This window comes from Macaca nemestrina, chromosome 20 (assembly GCF_043159975.1).
Source record: "Macaca nemestrina isolate mMacNem1 chromosome 20, mMacNem.hap1, whole genome shotgun sequence".
NCBI lineage: Eukaryota > Metazoa > Chordata > Mammalia > Primates > Cercopithecidae > Macaca > Macaca nemestrina.
The window spans coordinates 55,994,021-56,017,659 of NC_092144.1; the positions used below are offsets into that span (position 1 = coordinate 55,994,021).

Here is a 23,639-nt window from a genome sequence, read left to right on the forward strand (position 1 = left end):
TAATTGTGTACCTTGTTCAAGCACCTAGAACAGCGTAAATATGTGTTCAGTAAATATTTATTGCATCAGAACCATATGCCAGACACCCTGCAGACAACCCTAGTAAGAATTACCATCCTAAATTTATAAGGCAGAAAGAGATTAAGCCTCTTGTCGCTGGCAACACAGCCAAGAAAACGATTTGAACTGAAATATATTGGATTTCAGGGCTTCTACTCTTGACTAGATCGTTAGATCACCTCCCCTTAAGACGTATTTTCCAGGCTGGCTGCGGTGGCTCACGCTTATAATCTCAGCCAGGAGACTGGATTTAGTCCAGGAGTTCAAGACCAGCCTGGGCAAAAAAGTGAGACCCTCGTCTCTACAAAAAAAAAAAAAGGGGGGGGGCAATTATTTTATTTTTTTCATTTATTTATTTATTTATTTATTTATTTATTTATTAAGACAGTCTTGCTCTGTCGCCCAGGCTGGAGCTTATTCAACCTCCACCTCCTGGGTTCAATGATTCTCTTGCCTCAGTCTCTCGAGTAGTTAGGACTACAGGCGCGCCCCACCACGCCCGGCTAATTTTTGTATTTTTAGCAGAGACGGGGTTTCCATTGTTGGCCAGGCTGGTATGGAACTCCTGACCTCAAGTGATTCGTCAGCCTCGGCCTCCCAAGAAGGCCCAATTCAAATGGCCCTCCTCTTTGAGTCCTTTCCCAACGTATTGTTCTCTGCATTAACCGAGTTCCCGTCTGACCGGATTCTCATGTGTCGGAGGTTCTCATGGCCTGGATTGCACTGGGAAGACAGTGGCTAAATTCCCACCATCCAGCCTGGTGCTTGGCACATAGGAGGCCCTCATGAAACAAGAACTGAAGGGAAAACGTGGAAATGGGGCACCACAGGGCCAGAAGGGACACAAGCGAGCTCTCTCGCTCTCTTCCTGAGAGTTGGCAGTTGGGGAAACCCAGCCTCCTTGGGATGCAAAGGCCCTGGACCACGGGGGTCGTGCAGGGGCGTGACCGCTTAAAAAGGCGGGTGGCTGAGCGGGCGTTGATTGGCCGCCTAGCGGCTCACGCCGGCAAAGGCCTTGTCAGAAGGCTTGAGGCCCAGCTCACGCTGTGCAAGACGACAGGGCCCTTCCCGAGGCGCGCGTGCGCACGGCCACTTGCACCCTGCCCTTTCAACCCCGTCGTCTCGTGCCCAGCACACCTTGGCTGGAACTGGTGGGGGCGTGGCCTGGCCTCAGGAACGCACTCTTGCTCTGCTCTTCACGCCTCGCGCAGGATCCTCGCGCCGGGAGGATTCGCACCCAACCCCAAGCCGGGTTGGGAACGTGGTGTCCGAGACCGTCTGGGACCCCCGCGCGCGGCCGTCTTTCCGGGACCCGCGCGAGACGCTGTCTGATCGGGCTCCCTAGAGTGGGGCCCGGAGAAACCAGAACGGCGGGGGCAGCCTCACGCCATTTTGCACGCCCTGAGGCGGGTGCTGGAGGCCAAGGGGAATGGGGCGCGGGGCAGGGTGACTCCCCCAGCACTAGCTGGGCTTAGGGGAACCCGGGATCCCCACAGGAGCCTCTCTCGGGGGGTGTCTCAGGGGAATAGAACATGCTCTGGGTGCAGGGCCGCGGGCGAAGGAGTACGCGTTTGAAGGCAGGGGTCCAAGTTCGAGTTTGAGGAACAGAAGACTCTGTTTATGTTGGGGATCCGGGCTCTCGAGTTCCGATCTGGGATCTCGGGATTTGTGTCTAGGGGTGACTAGTTCTGGAATCTGAAGGGCTCGGGTTTTGTGACTGGAAGCTTTCTCCTTGGAATCCAGAGATCCCAATTTGGGAATCTGGAAGTCTTAGTTCTGAGTTATGATGTAACATTTTGAGAGTCTGGGGCCTAATTTGGGGCAATTGAAGCCTCATTGTAGATTTAGGGCCTAAATCCCAATGTATCGTATGAGGCTTTAGGATCTGGAGTTGCAGTTCGGGTCTTTAAAAGCACGTATTAGGGCCCGGAGTGCCCACTTTGAGTATGGGAGCTCCCAGTTTTAAGGTCTGGGGTTTCAGAGTAGGACCCACATTTGAGATCTCAGTTTTAGGGTTGGGGCCACAATTTGAGGGACAATATGGGGGTCTAAGAGGTCAATTTGGAGGAGTGAGGTTTGCTTCATAGGGTCCTGGATTTCTTATTTTAGGATATAGGTTCATAGTGTTACAGCTTGTGGTCTGTAATCTTAGTATTAGGATCATATTTGGAGATCAGAAGTTGACAGTTTGAGGGTCTGGGGTATCTCAGTATTACAATTTAGGGTTTGTAGGTTTGGGAGGGCTCCTTTTTTTGTTTTTGAGATAAGATCTCACTTTGTCACCCAGACTGGAGTGCAGTGGTGCGATTTTAGCTCACTGTAGCCTTGACCTCCTGGGCTCAAACAATCCTCCCACCTCAGCCTCCCAAGTAGCTGGGACTACAAGCATGTGCCACTATGCCCAGGTAATTTTTTTTTTTTTTTTTTTGTAGAGGTGGAGTTTTGTTATATTACCAGGCTGGTCTCAAACTCCTGAGATCAAGTGATCCTCCCGCCTTGGCCTCCCAAAGTGCTAGGATTGCAGGCTTGAGCCACTGTGCCCGGCTTTGTGAGGGCTCCAAAGTGAGGATTTAGGTCCTCATTTTGGGACTCTAAAGTATTAGTTTTAGTGTCTTGTGTGTGTTTTTTTTTTTTTTTTTTGGGACAGAGTCTCCCTGTCTCACCCAGGCTGGAGTGCAGTGGTGCGATCTTGGCTAACTGCAGCCTCTGCCTCCCGGGTTCAAGCAATTCTCCTGTCTCAGCCTCCCGAGTAGCTGAGACTATAAGCGTGTGCCACCACACACAGCTAATTTTTGTATTTTCAGTAGAGATGAGTTTCACCATGTTGACCAGGCTGGTCTCGAACTCCTGACCTCAGGTGATCCACCTGCCTTGGCCTCCCAAAGTGCTGGCATCACAGGCATGAGCCACCACCCCTGGCCAGTTTTAGTGTCTTAAAATCACAGTCTGTAGGTCTCAAGCCACACTTTTAAGGCCTGGTAGTCTCTGTTTCAGAGTCTGGCATCTCACTATTAATGTCTAAGTTCTGAAGTCAAGCTTAGGGGTTTGCTGGTTTTAGTTTTAAGTCTGGATCATGATTTAAGGCCCAGATTTACAATTTGGGATTCACAGATTTGAGTTTAGAGGTTTAGGGGTTTGTTTTTGTTTTTTGAGACACAGTCTTACTTTGTTGTCCGGGCTGGAATGCAGTGGCTTGATCCTGGCTCACTGCAACCTCCACCTGCTGGGTTTGAGTGATTCTCCTGCCTCAGCCTCCCGAGTAGCTGGGATTACAGTCGTGCACCCCCATGCCTGGCTAATTTTTGTATTTTTAGTAGAGACGGGGTTTCACCATGTTGGCCAGGCTGGTCTCAAACTCCTGACCTCGATTGATTTGCCTGCCTCGGCCTCCCAGAATGCTGGGATTACAGGTGTGAGCTACCACTCCCGGCCAAGGTTTACCTGTTTAATTTGGGTTTCTGGGCCCATAATTTCTTGGGGGCTGGGGACTCTTATTGTGGGATCTCTGGGTGCTCAAAGGAGCATCATAGGGAAAATGAAGGGTGCCCATCAGGCTTCCTGCCCATCATTCCCGCAATCTCAGAGGTCACTAATCATTCTTTTTCCCTCTTTGCAGATGTTCAGTTCCAGCAGATGCTTGTGTTCCTCTGAACAGCCCAGAGCTAGTTCAGTGGGTCCCAGTGACAGGTAAGGGCTTGCCCCATCTCCCTTATAGCCCCAACCACTCTCATTGAATAATAATAACAAAAACATTTGCTGAGCATTTACTATTTGCTAGATTCTTTGCCAAACCTTTGTTTGTATGATAACTGTTAATCCATACAACAACCCCCCTGAGGAAGTATATACAAAGATGCCTACCATTTTCCAGATGAGAATACTCTGAGATGATCAGCAAAGATCATTTATTTCTTACTTATTTATTTATTCATTTATTTATGAGACAGGGTTTCACTCCCATTGCCCAGGCTGGAGTGCAGTGGTGCGATCCCAGCTCACTGCAACCTCCGTTCCCGAACTCAAATGATTCTCCTGCCTCAGCCTCCCAAGTAGCTGGGACTACAGGCACATGCCTCCACGCCTGGCTAATGTTTGTATTTTTTGTAAAGATAGGGTTTTGCTATTTTCCCCAGGCTAGTCTTCAACGCCAGGCTTCAAGTGGTCTGCCTGTCTCAGCCTCCCAAAGTGCTGGGATTACAGGTGTAAGCCACCATGCCCGGCCCATGTCTTTTTTTCTTTTTCTTTTTTTATTTTTATGGCAAAGATAACTTCTAAGGTCCTTGCGCCTGTGACATTCTGAGTTTGTTTGTTTTCAGAGATACGGTCTCACTCTGTTGCCCATGCTAGAATGCAGTGGTGGCATCATATAGCTCACTATAGCTTCGGATTCCTGGTTTTGAGCCTAGGCTTGATCCTCCTGCTTCAGCCTTCTGAACAGCTAAGATTACAGGCACATGCCACCACACCCAGCCAATTTTTCTATTTGTTGTAGAGACAGGGTGTTGCTATGTTGCTCAGACTTGTCTGGAACTTCTGGCCTCAAGTAATCCTCCTGTCTTAGCCTCCCAAAGTGCTGGGATTACTAAGCCGCCACGCCCAATTGACATTCTGAGTGTCTTTCTTTCTTTCTTTCTTTTTTAGACAGAGTCTCTCTCTGATGCCCAGGCTGTAGAGTGCAGTGGCATGATCTCAGCTCACTGCAACCTCCACCTCCTGGGCGCAAGTGATTCTCCTGCCTCAGCCTCCCAAGTACCTGGGATTACAAGTGCCCACCACCACGCCCAGCTAATTTTTTTTTTGGTATTTTTAATAGAGACAGGGTTTCACTGTGTTGGCCAGGCTGGTCTCAAACTCCTCAACTCGTGATCCACCTGCCTTGGCCTCCCAAAGTGTTGGGATTAAGGCATGAGTCACTGCACCCGGCCCATTTTTTGTTTGTTTGTCTGTCTGTTTTTGAGACGGAGTCTTGCTCTGTCGCCCAGGCTGGAGTGCAGTGGTACGATCTCGGCTCACTGCAAGCTCTGTTCCCAATTCACGCTATTCTCCTGCCTCAGCCTCATGAGTAGCTGGGACTACAGGTACCCACCACCATGCCTGGCTAATTTTTTTTTTGTTGTTTGTATTTTTAGTAGAGACGGGGTTTCACCATGTTAGCCAGGATGGTCTCGATCTCCTGACCTCGTGATCCACCTGCCTTGGCCTCCCAAAGTGCTGGGATTACAGGCATGAGCCACCGCACCTGGACTTTTTTTTTTTTTTTTTTTTTTTGAGATGGATTTTCACTCTTGCTGCCCAGGCTAGAGTGCGATGGCGTGCTCTTGGCTCACTGCAACCTCCACCTCCCGGGTTCAAGCAATTCTCCTGCCTCAGCCTCCTGAGTAGCTGGGACTACAGGCGCCAGCCACCACGCCCAGCTAATTTTTGTATTTTTAGTAGAGACGGGGTTTCACCATGTTGGTCAGGCTGGTCTCAAACTCCTGACCTCAGGTAATTCACCCGCCTCGGCCTCCCAAAATGCTGGGATTACAGGCATGAGTCACCAAGCCTGGCCTCTTTCCTTTTTTTTTTTTTTTGAAACAAGGTCTTGCTCTGTCACCTAGGCTGGAATGCAGTGGTGCAATTCCAGCTGACTGCAGCCTTGACCTTCTGGGCTCAAACAATCTTCCCACCCCAGCTCCCTGAGTAGCTGGGACCATAGGTGCGCACCAACATGCCTGGCTAATTTTTGTATTTTTCATAGAGATGGATTTTTGCCATGTTGCCAAGGCTGGTCTCAAACTCTTGGGATCCAGTGATCCACCCAGCCTCCCAAAGTGCTGGGGTCACAGGCATGAGCCACCACACCTGGCTCTTTCTTTTTAGACAGGGTCTTGCTCTGTTCCCCAGGCTGGAGTGCAGTGACATGATCACAGTTCACTGTGACTTTGACCTCCCAGGCGGAAGCAATCCTCCCACGTCAGCCTCCCAAGTATGCAGGACCACAGGTACACTCCACTAAGCCCATCTAATTTTTAAAAAAGGCCAGGTGTGGTGGCTCTCACCTATAACCCCAGCACTTTGGGAGGCCAAGGTGAGTGGATCACCTGAGGTCAGGAGTTTGAGACCAGCCTGGACAACAGGGTGAAACTCCATCTGTACTAAAAATACAAAAATTAGCTGGGCATGGTGGTGGATGCCTGTAATCCCAGCTACTTGGGAGGCTGAGACAGGAGAATCACTTAAACTCAGGAGGCAGAGGTTGCAGTGAGCCGAGATGGTGCCATTGCACTCCAGCCTGGGCGACAAGAGAGAAACTGTCTCAAAAAAAAAAAAAAATCGTGGACATGGTCTCTCTATGCTGCCTACACTGCTCTGAAACTCCTAGGCTCAAGTGATCTTTCTGCCTCAGCCTCCAAAAGTGCTGGCATTACAGGCGTGAGCTGCCATGTCTTTACTTCCATTCTTTTATTCACGCATTCATTCATCCATCAAGCACCCACCAAGTATAATGAATCTTATAGAGGGGATTGTCACAGCAGATTAGGGGTTGGATCAGATTTCTCCCTCCCTCCAAAGTCTGGAAAAATAAAAAATAAGGCCAGAGTTCATGTTAACCCCTACCATCTCCCCCCAGTGACTTTCCATCCAACTATCTCTTCATTAACTCCAAAATTAAGCATCTACGGGGTTATGTCCTGATAAACCTATCATAAATTGAAAATACTGTATGTCAAAAATGCATGGTTGATGGCTCATGCCTGTAATCCCAGCACTTGGCAAAGCCAAGGTGGGCTGATCACTTGAGATCAGGAGTTTGAAACCAACCTGGCCAACATGGTGAAACCCCATCTGTACTAAAGATACAAAAATTAGCTGGGCATGGTGGTGCACGACTGTAATCCCGGCTACTCAGGAGGCTGAAGCAGGAGAATCACTTGAACCCGGGAGGTGGAGGTTGCAGTGAGCCAAGATCGCGCCACTGTACTCCAGCCTGGGCAACAGAGCAAGACTCAGTCTAAAAAAAGAAAAAAAAAGAAAAAAAAAAACATGGCTGATTGGGAGCTGTGGCCCAGTGTTGCTGCCCAGCACAGTAAGAGAAGTATGACTTCTACTGAATTTGTATGGCTTTCACACCATCCTAAAGTCGAAAAATGTTAAGTCCGACCATATAAGATGAGGACTGTGTGCTTTGTTCAGGTTCTCTACCTAGATGCTATGCTCAGAAGAAGCACCATGAAGAAAATGAAGAATGCCTATCCCGCTGCCCATTCCTCCTGGAATTTTAGAGTTGCCCACAATTCATACTTTCATCCCCCTTTCTAGATGTGGGGGTCCTTGTGTTGATAAAGACTCTTAGTTGCAATAAACAGAAACCTAGCAAAAAGTGGCTTAAGCATAAAAAGGGATTTATTGGATCTTTTTTTTTTTTTTTGAGATGGAGTCTCACTCTGTCGCCCAGGCTAGAGTGCAGTGGCGCGATCTTGGCTCACTGCAAGCTCCGTCTCCTGGGTTCACACCATTGTCCTGCCTCAGCCTGCCCAGTAGCTGGAACTACAGGCGCCCAGCACCACGCCGGGCTAATTTTGTATTTTTAGTAGAGACGGGGTTTGACCGTGTTAGCCAGGATGGTCTCGATCTTCTGACCTCGTGATTCACCTGCCTCGGCCTCCCAAAGTGCTGGGATTACGAGCGTGAGCCACCACGCCCAGCCTATTGGATCATTTAAACAAAAAATTCAAGGGTGTCAGCCTTGGCTGGTTCCAGGATGGAGGTTAAATGATGTTGCCAGGAATCTGTTACTCTTGGTTCTGGTATTGTCTGTGATGGCTTCTGTCTCAAGCAGGTTGTCCCTTTGTTTTATTTATTTTATCTTATCGTTTGTTTGTTTGAGATGGAGTCTTGCTCTGTCGCCCAGGCTGGAGTGCAGTGGCGTGATAGCTCACTGCAACCTCCGCGTCCCGGGTTCAAGGGATTCTCCTGCCTCAGCCTCAGCCTCCTGAGTAGCTGAGATTACAGACATGTGCTACCAGGCCAGGCTAACTTTCTTGTAGTTTTAACGAAGACGGGGTTTCACCATGTTGGTCAGGCTGGTCTCAAACTCCTGACCTCAAATGATCTGCCTGCCTTGACCTCCCAAAGTGCTGGGATTACAAGCGTGAGTCCTCGTGCCCAGCTGCAGGTTGTCCCTTTGGAAGGGCAAGATGGTTCCCAGCAGCTCCAGGTCCATATCTTGCCAACTCCATATACCCAGAAGAGAAAGCCTCTAAGGTTGATGAACTCTGATTGGCCAAACCTAGGATTACCACTCCAACCCTGAACCAATCACTGTGACTATTCTTGGCAGAACCTTGGTTTTGTGCTCCCTAGTGGAAGGAGAAGATAAGGTCAGCCCCTCTGAACCACATGGACTGAGAATGGAGGAGAAATGGTTGCTCAAAGGAAAATTGAGGTACTGTTAACAGAAAAGGGGGGATTGGATGTTGGTCAAGCAAAAACAGCCCATTCATCAACACCTCTTACCCCTAAAATCCTTCTGACAAATGACTGTCCACCCGCTTTCTTTTTTTTTTTTTTCGAGACGGAGCTTCACTCTTGTTGCCCAAGCTGGAGTGCAATGGTGCAATCTCGGCTCACTGCAACCTCCACCTCCCGGGTTCAAGTGATTATCCTGCGTCAACCTCCCAAGTAGCTGGGATTACAGGTGTGTGCCATCACACCCAGCTAATTTTTTGTATTTTTATTTAAAACGGGGTTTCACCATGTTAGTCAGGCTGGTCTTGAACTCCTGACCTCAGGTGATCCTCCCGCCTCGGCCTTCCAAGGTGCTAGGACACAGGTGTGAGCCACCGCACCTGACACCACCCGCTTTCTTGAACTAACATTTCATGAACACTCCCTATGTACCAGGCACTATACAAAACACCTTCCAGACAGGATCAAGGTTTTCCTAACCACCTCCATTTTGTAAAAGAGGAAGAAACAGGCACAGAGAAATGAAAGCAGTTGCCCAAAGTCACACAGCGAGTGGCGGAACTAGGATTGGAATCCCAGTGTTTCTGCTTCAAAAACTTGAGCTTATATATCAACCTTTATGCCACCTCCTGGGACTGTCCCCTGCTTTGTCCCACTTTGGGGCAGCTCTTACTCTTACATCCCTACACACTATTAAAACAAATGAAGGCCAGGCACGGTGGCTCATGCCTGTAATCCCAACAGTTTGGGAGGCCGAGTAGGGTGGATCACGAGATCTGGAGATTGAGACCATCCTGGCCAACGTGGTGAAACCCCATCTCTACTAAAAATACAAAAAAAAAAAAAAAAAATAGCCAGGTGTGGTGGTACATGCCTGTAATCTCAGCTACTTGGGAGGCTGAGGCAGGAGAATCCCTTGAACCTGGGAGATGGAGGTTGCAATAGCCGAAATCATGCCACTGCACTCCAGCCTGGGCAACAAGGCGAGATTCCATCTCAATAACAGTAAAGTAACTAGGATATGTTCAGGTTGATTATCTCAGGGAAAAGGAAACTTGGGAATTAGTTTCATAGACCACTTCAGAAGTCTAAGAGGCTATCCCAAGACCTCTCAGTATTCATTAATTCAATAATTTTTTACTGAGTCGGGCGCAGTGGCTCATGCCTGTAATCCCAGCACTTTGGGAGGCCAAGGTGGGCGGATCACAAGGTCAGGAGTTAGAGACCAGTCTGGCCAACGTGGTGAAACCCTGGCTGTACTAAAAATACAAAAGTTAGGAGGCGTGGTGGCGGGCACCTGCTATCCCAGCTACTTGGGTTGCTGATGCAGGAGAATCGCTTGAACCCAGGAGGCGGAGGTTTCAGTGAGCTGAGATCATGCCACTGCACTCCAGCCTGGGCAACAAGAGTGAGACTCCATCTCGGGGGGAAAAAAAAAGAAAAATATTAACAATTGTGATTTATGATAGTATTAATATAAAGACAAGTATACTACAGATGGGGTGATATTTATTTTTTGTTCTAATTTAAAAAGAATTAGAACATTTTCATGAGCCCCTAAAAGTATCATGGGTTCTAAGTACTGTGCTTTCTGCATTTTATGGATCAATCAGCCTGGGATATAGCAATAAATAAAACGAAAATTCTTGTCCTGTGGGTAATCCCAGCTACTTGGGAGGCTGAGGTAGGAGAATCACTAGCCCAGGAGGTGGAGGTTGTGGTGAGCCAAGAGCCCGCCACTACACTCCAGCCTGGGCAACAGAGCAAGACTCTGCCTCAAAAACAAACAAACAAATAAACCAATTCTTGCCCTCTTGGAGTTCATATTTATAATTAATAAATAAATAATGAAAGAAATAAGATTTCACAGCCTGTACAATATAGAGAGACCCCGTCTCCACAAAAAAATTTATTTTAAAATTTATTTTATTTTATTTTATTATTTTTTTTATTATTTATTTTTTTTATTTTTTTTTTTATTTTTTTTTTTTGAGACAGAGTCTCGCTCTGTCACCCGGGCTGGAGTGCAGTGGCCGGATCTCAGCTCACTGCAAGCTCCGCCTCCCGGGTTCACGCCATTCTCCTGCCTCAGCCTCCCGAGTAGCTGGGACTACAGGCACCCACCACCGCGCCCGGCTAGTTTTTTGTATTTTTTAGTAGAGACGGGGTTTCACGGTGTTAACCAGGATGGTCTCGATCTCCTGACCTCGTGATCCGCCCGTCTCGGCCTCCCAAAGTGCTGGGATTACAGGCTTGACCCACTGCGCCCGGCCTATTTTTTTTTTTTTTTTTTTGAGGTGGAGCTTTTGCTCTTGTTGCCCAGGCTGGAGTGCAATGGTGCAATCTCGGTTGCTCATTGCAACCTCCGCCTCCTGGGTTCAAGCGATTCTCCTGCCTCAGCCTCCCAAGTAACTGAGATTACAGGCACCTGCCACCATGCCTGGCTAATTTTTGTATTTTTAGTAGAGATGGGATTTCACCACGTTGATCAGGCTGGTCTTGAACTCCTGATCTCAGGTGATCCACCCATCTCGGCCTCCCAAACTGCTGGAATTACAGGTGTGAGCCACCATGCCCAGCTTAAAATTTATTTTTAAAAGTTTTTTTGTAGAGGCAGGGTCTCACTATGTTGCCCAGACTGAACTCAAACTCCTGGGCTCAAGGGGTCATCCTGCCTCGACCTCCAAAGTGCTGGGATTACAGGTGTGAGCCACCGCACCCAGCCTTGTCTCTACAAAAAAATTTAAAATATAGCCTGGCCTGGTGGTGCGTGCCTAAAGTCTCAGCTACTTGGGAGACTGAAGCAGAAGGATTGGTGGAGTTCAGGAGTTTGAGGTTACAGTGAGCTATGATTGTGCTATTACACATCAGCCTGGGTGACAGAGCAACTCATTGTCTCTTTAAAAACAAACAAGCAGGGCCAGGCACAGTGGCTCATGCCTGTCCCCGTGCTTTGGGAGGCTGAGGCAGGCGGATCACGAGGTCAGGGGATCGACACCATCCTGGCTAACATGGTGAAACCCCGTCTCTACTAAAAATACAAAAAATTAGCCAGGCATGGTGGTGGGTGCATATAATCCCAGCTACTTGGGAGGCTGAGGCAGGAGAACGTGAGGCCAAGGAGGCGTGAACCCGGGAGGCAAAGCTTGCAGTGAACTGAGATCTCGCCACTGCATTCCAGCCTGGGTGACAGAGCAAGACTGTGTCTCAAAACACACAAACAAACAAAACAAAACAACAACAACAAAAACCAGGGCAAAAGAACATTCCAAACAGAGGGAATAGTAAAGGCCCTAAGGCAGAAATAAACTTGGCAGTCTAGAGAAACAGAAAGAAAACCCATGTGGCTGGAGCTGACCTGTTCCCTGAAAACCCAGAGGGCACAGCTGATATTAGCGGATACAAATATAGAGACTGTGAGGGAGGAAACTGGCTAAAACCCAAACCATCCAGCAAAGAAAGAGGCAGCCCTAGCAGGTGGTCCCTGGCTCCTGGAGGCCCCTGAGAGCAGAGCCCAGGTTGTACTTATTCAGGACTACTGCCCAAGGGATGCCAAGACATTGGGATTCCCAGCCACTCAGTTGCTCCCTAACCTCTGTGTTTGCCCAGAAGTTTCGCCCAGTGCTTTGTAAAACCCGTAAAACCCAGAGTAAACATCCAGGGACTATGGTTTATAGGAAACCCTCTGAGACAAGGTCAAATAACACCTTGAACTTTATAAGTAGACCTGGACACTTTTTCTTCCTTGCTTCCTGAGTTGTTTGTTGCCAGGTCTTCCAAGGGCCCCTCTAGAACACACGGGAAATAATGTGCAATATATATATATTTATCAGGGCTAGACAGGAGTTTAAGGTCAGCCTACTCAATTTACCTCTAAGGATAGAACCCCAACACCCCCTTGGCTCAAAGTTATGGTTTCTACCAGGAGGTAATTTGAGGACTCATCAGTGATTTTTTTCTTTTTTTGAGACAGAATTTTGTTCTGTTGCCCAGGTTGGAGTGCAGTGGTGTGATCTCAACTCACTGCAACCTGTGCCTCCTAGGCTCAAGCGATTCTCCTGCCTTAGCCTCCCGAGTAGCTGGGGTTACAGGCGCTCGCCACCACACCTGGCTGATTTTTATATTTTTAGTAGAAGCAGGTTTTTGCCGTGTTGGCCAGGCTGGCCTTGAACTCCAGGGCTCAAGTGATCTGCCCACTTCAGCTTCCCAAAGTGCTGCGATTACAGGTGTGAGCCACCATGCCTGGCCAACGTTTTATTTTTTTGTAAAGGCGAGGTCTCACTTTTTTGCTCAGGCTGGTCTTGAACTCCCAGGCTCAGGTGATCCTCCCACCCTGGCCTCCCAAAGTGCTGGGATTACAGATGTGAGCCACCACACTTGGTCAAAAGCAAAACACAGCCTCTTGATGTATTGGTGACACTGCACTTGCTACTTAGCATTCAGATCAATTTCCTTGTACAAGCTTCTTTTTTTTTTTGAGACGGAGTCTCGCTCTGTCACCCAGGCTGGAGTGCAGTGGCTGGATCTCAGCTCACTGCAAGCTCCACCTCCTGGGTTCACGCCATTCTCCTGCCTCAGCCTCCCGAGTAGCTGGGACTACAGGCGCCCGCCACCTCACCCGGCTATTTTTTGTATTTTTTAGTAGAGACAGGGTTTCACCGTGTTAGCCAGGATGGTCTTGATCTTGTGACCTCGTGATCCACGTGATCCGCCTGTCTTGGCCTCCCAAAGTGCTGGGATTACAGGCTTGAGCCACTGTGCCCGGCCTATTTTTACTTCTTTTTTTTGAGAGTCTGGCTCTGTCGCCCACAGTCTCAGCTCATTGCAGCCTCCCAGGTTCAAGCAATATTCGTGCCTCAGCCTCCCAAGTAGCTGGGATTATAGGCACGTGCCACTATATCCAGCTAAGTTTTGTATTTTTAGTAGAGATGGGGTTTTGCCATGTTGGCCAGGCTGGTCTCGAACTCCTGTCCTCAAGTGATCAGCCCACCTCAGCCTCCCAAAGTGCTGGGATGGCAGGTATGAGCCACCATGCCTGGCTTCCTTTTACAAACTTCTATAACACCAAGCAACACTTTTTTCTTTGTCATGGCCAGCTTCATAGACATGTGCAGTCACATAGGGCCCTGTGCTTAGGATGATTCGATGCTTGGTTTGATGCTCTGCTCTCACCATGTTTTTTTGTTTTGTTTTGTTTATGAGACGGAGTTTTGCTCTTGTTGCCCAGGCTGGAGTGCAATGGTGTGGTCTCGGCTCACCACAACCTCCGCCTCCCAGGTTCAAGCTATTCTTCTGCCTCAGCCTCCCTAGTAGCTGGGACTGCAGGCATGCGTCACCACGCCCGGCTAATTTTGTATTTTTAGTAGAGACAGGGTTTCTCCATGTTGGTCAGGCTGGTCTTGAACTCCTGACCTCAGGTGATCTGCCTGCCTCAGCCTCCCAAAGTGCTGGGATTGCAGGCATGAGCCACCACACCCGGCATGCTCTCACCATCTTTAAATTCTCAATTTTTGAATAAGAGGCTCCATATTTTCGTTTACAATGGCCCGTTAACCCAGTAAATTATGTAGCTTTTTCTGGTCTTACTTGCAATTTTGTTTGTGTGACAATTTGATTAATTACCTTAGCCCCAAATATACTGTAATCTCCAGAACAAGGGGCTGTATTTGTTCTTGGTGTTTTTGTTTTATTTTTCAAGACAGGGTCTCATTCTTTCACCCAGACTAGAGTATAATGGGGTGATCACAGCTCACTGCAACCTCGACCTCCCTGGCTGAAGTGATCCTCCTACCTCAGCCCCCCAAGTAGCTGGAACTATAGCCATGTGCTACCTAGGTGGTGGAGCGCACTTTTTTTTTTCTGAGATGGAGTCTTGCTCTGTCGCCCAGGCTGGAGTGCAGTGGCGTGATCTCCGCTCACTGCAATCTCCGCCTCCCGGGTTCATGCCATTCTCCTGCCTCAACCTCCTGAGTAGCTGTACTACAGGCGTCCGCCGCCATACCCGGCTAATTTTTGTATTTTTAGTAGAGATGGGGTTTCACCATATTAGCCAGGCTGGTCTCGAACTCCTGACCTTGTGATCTGCCCGCCTTGGCCTCCCAAAGTGCTAGGATTATAGGCATGAGCCACTGCACCCGGCCGGTGGAGCATACTTCTACAAAAAATAAAAAAGTTAGCCAGCCAGCAATTCTCCTGTCTCAGCCTCCTGAGTAGCTGGGGTTATGGGTGCCCACCACCACGCCCGGGTAATTTTTTTGTATTTTTAGTAGAGACGGGGTTTCACCATGTTGGCCAGGGTGGTCTCAAGCTCCTGAGCTCAAGTAATCCACCTGCCTCAGCCTCCCAAAGTGCTAGATTACAGTCGTGAGCCACCGCGCCCAGCCAACACAACTTATTTCATGTCCTTATTTATTAATTCACTTAGCAAATACACAGTGAGTTGTCACAATATGCCAGACCATGTTCTAGGTGCTAGGGGTGCAGTGGTGCCCCCAACACAGGTGACAGCCTGGTGAAGTGATCAGAGGTGTGTGAGCACCAGGGCGCAGGGGCCTTAGCAGAGCCACCTCACCCATCCTGTGGAATCAGTTGATGGGAGAGAGCCAAAGGAAGCAAGAGAGGACGCCAGAATGGTCAGCGGGGGCAGGATGCAAATAAGCCACGTTAGGAACTTTTCTTTTTTGAGGTAGAGTCTCACTCTGCCGCTCAGGCTGTAGTGCAGTGGTGCGATCTCAGCTCACTGCAACCTCCACCTCCCGGGTTCAAGAGATTCTCCTGCCTCAGCCTGCCCCAGTAGCTGGGATTACAGGTGCCTGCCAACCCGCCTGGCTAATTTTTGTATTTTATTTATTTATTTATTTATTTATTTATTTATTTATTTGAGACAGAGTCTCACTTTGTCTCCCAGGCTGCAGTGCAGTGACACAATCTTGGCTCACTGCAACCTCCACCTCCCGGGTTCAAGAGATTCTCCTGCCTCAGCCTGCCCCAGTAGCTGGGATTACAGGTGCCTGCCACCCCGCCTGGCTAATTTTTGTATTTTATTTATTTATTTATTTATTTATTTATTTATTTATTTGAGACAGAGTCTCACTTTGTCTCCCAGGCTGCAGTGCAGTGACACAATCTTGGCTCACTGCAACCTCTACCTCCTGGGTTCAAGGGATTCTCCTGCCTCAGCCTCCCAAAGTGCTAGGATTACAGGCATGAGCCACTGCACCCAACTCACATTAGGCACTTAAACTTGATCCTTAACAATGAGATGACATGGAGAGGTTTGAAGCAAGAGAGTGACGTGGTCAGATTTGTGTTTCAGAAAGGTCACCCTGACTCTAGCAGAAAGTAGGGGTGGAAGAGGCCAAATGGCAGGGTTGAGTGAACTATTGGGATGTTAACACATGGACTAGGGCAGGGCTGTGAGGTTGAAGAGAAGGCGATGGAGGAGGAGTGGGTTAGATTTGGTGACTGACTGATTAAGGGCTAAGGGAACGTAACAAGTACGGGTGATGCCTGGGATTCTGTCTTGAGTGTCCAGGGTAGGGTGCAGGCAGCCCTAAAATGGGTAACACAGACAGGAGGTTTGTGGGTTAGATGTGGAATTCAGTTTTGGATGTCCTAACCAAAACCAGCTCCTGTCCCCAAACAGGAATCAGAGGAACCAAAACCAGCTCCTGTCCCCAAACAAGAAGCAGAGGAAAAACCACACTAGCAAGCTGCAAGAGTTGGCACTGCTGCTGCCCATAGCCCTGAAGACGGGGACCAAGAAGCTCACAAAGGTACAGGGACTAGAGGAGAGGGGCCAGATTTGGGAGGCAGGTCTTTAAATAGCAGCAACTGGGTCACCCTCTCCTGGGAAACCTAGACAGATCCTTTCAGTGGCAGCATTCAAATGGGAATGGGGCTATTCTGAACGGGAATTTCTGGGAGTCTGTGATCCCATAACTAGGTGCCTGGAGGATGCTTTTTTGCAAAGGAGACAGGAGAAACCGGGCTGGGGAAATAGAGATAGCACAAAGATCATTGTTCCAGGAATCAAATAGCCATGGGTTTGAGCCCTCTAGCTTCACAGCTGCAGAACTCTGGGCAGTTCCTCAGGCTACCCAGACTTTCTTTTTTTCTTTTTTCTTTTTTGCTTTTTGAGAGGGAGTCTCGCTTTGTTGTTCAGGCTGGCGTGCAATCTCCGCTGATTACAATCTCCACCTTCTGGGTTCAAGCAATTCTCCTGCGTCAGCCTCCCGAGTAGCTGGGATTACAGGTGCCCACCACCACGCCCAGCTAATTTTTGTATTTTTAGTAGAGACAGTTTCAAAGTGCTAGGATGATAGGCGTGAGCCACTGTGCCTGGCCAACTTTCTAAGCTTCAGTTTTCTCAACTGTCAAACAAGGGAAAAGAACTCTTGGAGCCGGATGCAGTGGCTCACGCCTGTCATCCCAGCACTCTGGGAGGCCGAGGCAGGCGGATAACCTGAGGTCAGGAGTTCGAGACCAGCCGTGCCAACATGGCGAAACACCATCTCTACTAAAAAGGACAAAACTTAGGCCGGATGCTGTGGCTCATGCCTGTGATCCCAGCACTTTGGGAGGCTGAGGTGGGCAGATCATGAGGTCAAGAGATCGAGACCATCCTGGCCAACATGGGGAAATCCTATGTCTACTAAAAATACAAAAATTAGCTGGGCATGGTGGCGTGTAACTGTAGTCACAGCTACTTGGGGGGCTGAGGCAGGAGAATTGCTTGAACCCGGGAGGCAGAGGTTGCAGTGAGCCCAGATCATGCCACTGCACTCCAGCCTGGCAACAGTGCAAGACTCCCTCTCAAAAAAAATTAAATTAAAAAAAAAAAAGACAAAACTTAGCCGGGTGTGGTGGTGGGTGCCTGTAGTCCCAGCTACTCAGGAGACTGAGGCACAAGAATCACATGAACCTGGGAGGTGGAGGTTGCAGTGAGCCGAGATTGTACCACTGCACTCCACCCTGGGTGACTCTTGCTACCCAGAGACACTGTGAGACCAAAATGACAATATAGCTATGACAGGCCCAGTGCATAGCATGCCTCAAGTAAACGTCAGTTTCCCCTCTAGCACCTTGTTTTGTGACCTATGGGTATCATCTCTATTAGGCAGGAATAGGTAAGGTTTCCCTCTGCGTCCTCATAGGCTACTCCAGAAATGCATATAGTGCTAAGCTAACACCTTGTGCCCAGTGGGAGTACCTTAATATGAAATTCAGATCTTGAAGCCTTGGTAGGATATTTTCCTGCTCTGTTTCCTCTCATGCATTCATCTACTCATTCATTCATCAGGCATTATGAAAGATTGTTGGATGCAGGCAGCTGTTCTGTTACAATAGGGAGAGGCAAGGAAATTTGAGACACAGTGCTCATCCTCTGGGAACTCAGAATCTGGTCAGGAAGATGAAGATTTGAACACAGGGGCCAGGCATGGTGGCTCATGCCTGTAATCCCAGCACTTTGGGAGGCCGAGGTGGGTGGATCACCTGAGGTCAGGAGTTCAGGACCAGCCAGGCCAACATGGTAAAACCCCATCTCTACTAAAACTACAAAAATTAGCTGGGCGCAGTGGCTCACTCCTGTAATCCTAGCACTTTGTGAGGCCGAGGCTGGTGGATCACTTAAGGTCAGGCGTTCAGGACCAGCCTAGCCAACATGGTAAAACCCTATCCCTACTGAAAATACAAAACAATTAGCCAGGCATCGTGGCATGTGCCTGTAATCCCAACTACTCAGGAGGCTGAGGCAGGAGAATTGCTTGAACCCAGGAGGTGGAGGTTTCAGTGAGCCGAGATTGCGCCACTGCACTCCAGCCTGGACAACAGAGCCAGACTCCATCTCAAAAAAAAGAAAAAAAAAATTAGCTGGCTGTGATGGCATGCGCCTATAATCCCAGCTACTTGGGAGGCTGAAGCATGAGAATCACATGAGCCTGGGAGGTGGAGGTTGCAGTGAGCTAAGATTACACCACTGCACTCCAGCCTGGGCAGCAAAGCAAGACTACGTCTCAAAGGAAAAAAAAAAAAAAGATTTGGCTGGGCGCAGTGGTTCTTGCCTGTAATCCCAGCACTTTGGGAGGCCGAGGCAGGTGGATCACTTGAGGTCGGGAGTTTGAGACCAGCCTGACCAACATGGAGAAACTCTGTCTCTACTAAAAATACAAAAAATTAACCAGGCGTGGTGGTGCATGCCTGTAATCCCAGCTACTCGGGAGCCTGAGGTAGGAGAATCACTTGAACCCAGGAGGCAGAGGTTGTGGTGAGCTGAGATCATGCCATTGCACTCCAGCCTGGCAACAGAGCAAGACTCTGTCTAAAAAAAAAAAAAAAAAGATTTAAACACAGGAAAAACTGATCCCAGCTAGAGTGTGTGACTTGCCTTTAGAGAGGTTCAGAGGAGTGGGTGTTTGGGACAGATTTGCCTAACCCTGACCCTAACCCTAACCGTTATCCTGCCTACCACATCTGTCAACTACCGGGTCACATGGATTCTCCTAAATCTCTCTCACTAGTAGGTGCTTTATATATAAAAGCTGTATTAAATCCCTGAGTTTCCTATGGTAATAAATCACCCCAGACTTTAGTGGCTTAAAACAACACAAATTTATTCTGTCTTCTTTTTTTTGGAGATGGAGTCTCGCTCTGTTGCCCAGGCTGGAGTGCAGTGATGCGATCTCGGCTCACTGCAACCTCCGCCTCCCAGGTTCAAGTGATTCTCCTGTCTCTGCCTCCCGAGTAGCTGGGACTATAGGTACACGCCACCACGCCTGTTTTTTTTTTGTTTTTTTTTTTTTGTATTTTTAGTAGAGACAGGATTTCACCATATTGGTCAGACTGGTCTCAAATTCCTGACCTCAGGCGATCCACCCTCCTTGGCCTCCCAAAGTGCTGGGATTATAGGTGTTAGCCACCGTGGCCAGCCAAATTTATTCTCTTATAGTTCTGGAGTTCGGAAGTCCAATATCTGTCTCAGTGGCTTTTTCACTTGTTTGGTTGTTTTGGGGTTTTTAGGTTTTGTTTTTGTTTTGTTCTGTTTTATTTTTGAGACAGGATCTCACTCTCTCACCCAGGCTGCAGTGCAGTGGCTTGACCTCAGCTCACTGCAGCCTCTGCCTCCCAGGCTCAAGCAATCCTCCCACCTCAGCCTCCCAAGTAGCTGATACTACAGGCTCATGCCACCCACTGCCACACCCGGCTAATTTTTTGTATTTTTGGTAGAGACAAGGTTTCACCATGTTGCCCAGGCTAGTCTCAAACTCCTGACCTCAAGTGATTCGCCCACCTTGGCCTCCCAAAGTGCGGGGATTACAGGCATAAGCTACTGCGCCTGGCCGGTCTCACTGGTTTAAAGTCAAGTTGTCAGCAGGATTGGTTCCTCTTAGAAGCTTTGGAGAGTTTGTTTCCTTTCTCTTTGCCAACTTCTGGGGGCTGCCTGCATTCCTTGACTCATCATGGTCCCTCAAAGCCAGCATGGAAGCATCTTCAAATCTCTTTCCTGTCCTACCACTTCTGTTGTCACATTGCCTTGTCTGCCTTTGACATTCCTGCCTCCATAAGATTATATGTGATTACACTGGGCCCACCCAGATAAACAGGAATAATCATGGCATCTCAAGATCCTTAACACGGCCAGACACGGTGGCTCATGCCTCTAATCTCAGCAGTTTGGGAGGCTGAGGCGGGTGGATCACCTGAGGTCAGGAGTCTGAGACCGGCCTGGCCAACATGGTGAAACCCCGTCTCTACTAAAAATACAACAAATTAGCCAGGAGTGGTGGCGCATGCCTGTAATCCCAGCTACTCAGGAGGCTGAGGCAGGAGAATCATTTGAACCCAGGAGGCAGAGGTGGCAGTGATCTAAGATCACGCCATTGCACGCCAGCCTGGGTGAGAGAGCAAGACTCTGTCTCAAAAAAAAAAAAAAAAAAGATCCTTAACTCAATCATATCTCATATCTGCAAAGTCCTTTCTGCCATACAAGGCAACATATTCATAGGTTCTAGGGACTAGGACATGGACATCTTTGGAACTTTGGGGGGATGCATTATGCAGTCCATCATGGTGCTAAAAATATTTGAGGAATGTGAGTTTTTGGCATACACAGGTGCTGGAATAGCCCTTGGGGAGCCAGAGATGACTACGACACAGTCCCTGCCCTCGAGGAATGGCAGTCTCGTCAGGGGACTGGCAACATTTCATAAATGACTTGATGGCCACATCTCTTGGAATTCTCCCCAGGCCTCAGCCTACTTATTTACCATGTATCCTCTGCTGTCTTCAGAACCCCTCTTCTCCTCCCTCTTCATCCTTCCCTCAACTGCATCATGCGATCCAGCTCCACAGACAACCCGCGTCCCGGGGCCATGGGACATGCTCAGTCCGGTGCTCCGTGCCATAGCGGGAGCTGTGATGAATTGCCTCTCCTGTATTAGAGATTTGAGGTGCAGCTTCGATTCAGAGCGTCCTTCCTCACCACTCTGGCTGGTGAATTGCCCCCTGCCCCATCTGATCCTGTAGGTTCTCCCTCTGACCATGAACACCTGCAGTGTATCACTGCAGTTACTTCCTTGTTTCCGACCTCCTTTAGGTGGAGTTCAGCGAGAGCCATAAAGGAGACATCTCTGTCCGCCTTGCCCACAGGGCCTAGCATAGAGCAGAGAGCAGTAACAACTGTTCCCAACTTAGTGAGAGTTCTACGTGTCAGGTCTTGAGTGCTGAGTGTCTCAGATACATTTCTCTCACTTAACTCTCCCACAAGGCTTGTGAGAGATGTATGGCTATGCTCATTCTTTGGTTTGAGGAAACTGAAGTGCAGAGAATAGTCACATCGCCCACAGGCACAGAGTTAAAATACAGAGAGAGACAGACAGAGAGAGAGAGGGAGGGATTCAGATGTGGCCAGGCACAGTGGCTCATGCCTGTAATACCAGCACTTTGGAAGGCTGAAGCAGGCAGATTGCTAGAGTTTCAGAGTTCAAGACCAGCCTGGGCAATGTGGCAAAACTCCATCTCTACAAAAAATACAAAAATTAACCGGCCATGGTACCCACTACCCAGGAGGCTGAAGCAGGAGGATAGCTTGAGCCTGGGAAGTGGAGGTTGCAATGAGCCGAGATCATACCACTGCACTCCAGCCTGAGCAACAGAGTAAGACCCTGTCTTAAAAGAGAGAGAGTCGGCCGGGCGCGGTGGCTCAAGCCTGTAATCCCAGCACTTTGGGAGGCCGAGACGGGCGGATCACGAGGTCAGGAGATGGAGACCATCCTGGCTAACACGGTGAAACCCCGTCTCTACTAAAAAATACAAAAAACTAGCCGGGCGAGGTGGTGGGCGCCTGTAGTCCCAGCTACTCGGGAGGCTGAGGCAGGAGAATGGCGTAAACCCGGGAGGCGGAGCTTGCAGTGAACTGAGATCCGGCCACTGCACTTCAGCCCAGGCGACAGAGTGAGACTCCGTCTCAAAAAAAAAAAAAAAAAAAGAGAGAGAGAGTCAGATGTATCTCACTCCAAAGGCTCTTCCCTTCAACCATTCTGCCACTCAAGGCTCGATAGATGTTTGTTGAATGACTGAATGAGCCCCCTTGGTTGGGACAGTTACAGGACCTGTTGATCTTACCTTCAGAAGGTCTTTGAGAGTTCAGACTCTGGTGTAGCCTCCAAACTAACCTTCCTGAAGTTGCAATTACTGAGGCTTCTGTCTTGAAATCTGGGATGATGCCCAATTGCTTTCTACATAAAACCTTTATACTAGTAATAATAAGTAACATTTATATATTACTTCATGGTTTATAAGGACTTTTTCTTATCGAGTGCCAACCATGTGCTCAAAACCTGGTATGAGAGATAATAAGCTTAAAAAGACTGAGGCCAGGTGTGGTGACTCATGCCTGTAATCTCAGCTCACTGCAACCTTTGCTTCCTGGGTTCTAGTGATTCTCCTGCCTCAGCCTCCCGAGCAGCTGAGATTACAGGCACGCCCCACCACGCCCGGCTAATTTTTGTATTTTATTTTATTTTTATTTTATTTATTATTATTTATTTTTTTGGCGAGACAGAGATATACTCTTGTTGCCCAGGCTGGAGTGCAATGGTGCGATCTCAGCTCACTGCATCCTCTGCCTCCCAGGTTCAAGCGATTCTCCTGCCTCAGCCTCCCGAGTAGCTGGGATTACAGGCATGTGCCACCATGCCTGGCTAATTTTGTATTTTTAGTAGAGACAGGGTTTCACCGTGTTGCCCAGGCTGATCTTGAACTCCTGACCTCAGGTGATCCACCCACCTCAGCCTCCCAAAGTGCTGGGATTACAGGCATGAGCCACCACGTCCGGCCAGTTTTTGTATTTTAGTAGAGACAGGGTTTTACCATGTTGGCCAGGCTGGTCTCGATCTCCTGACCTCAGGTCAGGTGATCCAGCCGCCTTGGCCTCCCAAAGTGCTGGGATGACAGGCGTGAACCACCACGCCTGGCCAGTGTTTGTATTTTAGTAGAAACAGGGTTTCACCATGTTGGCCAGGCTAGTCTTGAACTCCTGACCTCAGGTCAAGTGATCCGGCTGCCTTGGCCTCCCAAAGTGCTGGGATTACAGGCGTGAGCCACCGTGCCTGGCAATATAGGCCATTTTTGAATCCCTTGTTATACTCTTTTATTTATAATGCTTATCACGCAGACTCTGCTGGGTGATTTCACATACCCTAATTTATTTAGTTCTAATGACAATCATCTGAGCTGGAATTAATATCCTCATTCCCATGACACAGATGAGAAAAACGAGGCTCAAAGAACTAAAAATGCCATGTTGCCAATACACAGCCGGAAAGTGGCAGATTGGCCCCAGGTTCTCCAAAACCAGTGTCCTCTCTGCTGAGTCACCTCTGTCTCTTAGATCACAGAGTTAGATTATAGCTTCCTTCTGTGGACCACGCTGAATCATTTCAGTGACTGTCTGTGTTTTTTTGTTTGTTTGTTTGTTTGTTTGTTTTTGAGACAGAGTCTCGCTCTGTCGCCCAGGCTGGAGTGCAGTGGCCGGATCTCAGCTCACTGCAAGCTCCGCCTCCCGGGTTTACGCCATTCTCCTGCCTCAGCCTCCCGAGTAGCTGGGACTACAGGCGCCCACCACCTCG

General features: G+C 48.8%; 1 protein-coding gene across 3 annotated transcripts in view; it reads left to right on the forward strand.

Annotated features, from left to right (window-relative positions):
- The first annotated feature begins 1,214 nt into the window (after positions 1 to 1,214).
- Positions 1,215 to 23,639, forward strand: part of MEIOSIN (meiosis initiator) — a 40,210-nt gene continuing 17,785 nt past the window's right edge. Inside the window, exons 1-4 of one of the 3 annotated variants that reach the window (XM_071087169.1) lie at positions 1,215 to 1,466; positions 3,677 to 3,747; positions 8,384 to 8,488; positions 16,157 to 16,286. In XM_071087169.1, the coding sequence (XP_070943270.1) occupies positions 3,677 to 3,747; positions 8,384 to 8,488; positions 16,157 to 16,286 (306 nt within the window). In that variant the 5' untranslated portion in view covers positions 1,215 to 1,466. Of the gene's footprint in view, positions 1,467 to 1,490; positions 2,466 to 2,774; positions 3,471 to 3,676; positions 3,748 to 8,383; positions 8,489 to 16,156; positions 16,287 to 23,639 lie in introns of those variants that run through there. The other 2 variants (XM_071087167.1, XM_071087168.1) reach the window with 2 other exon arrangements.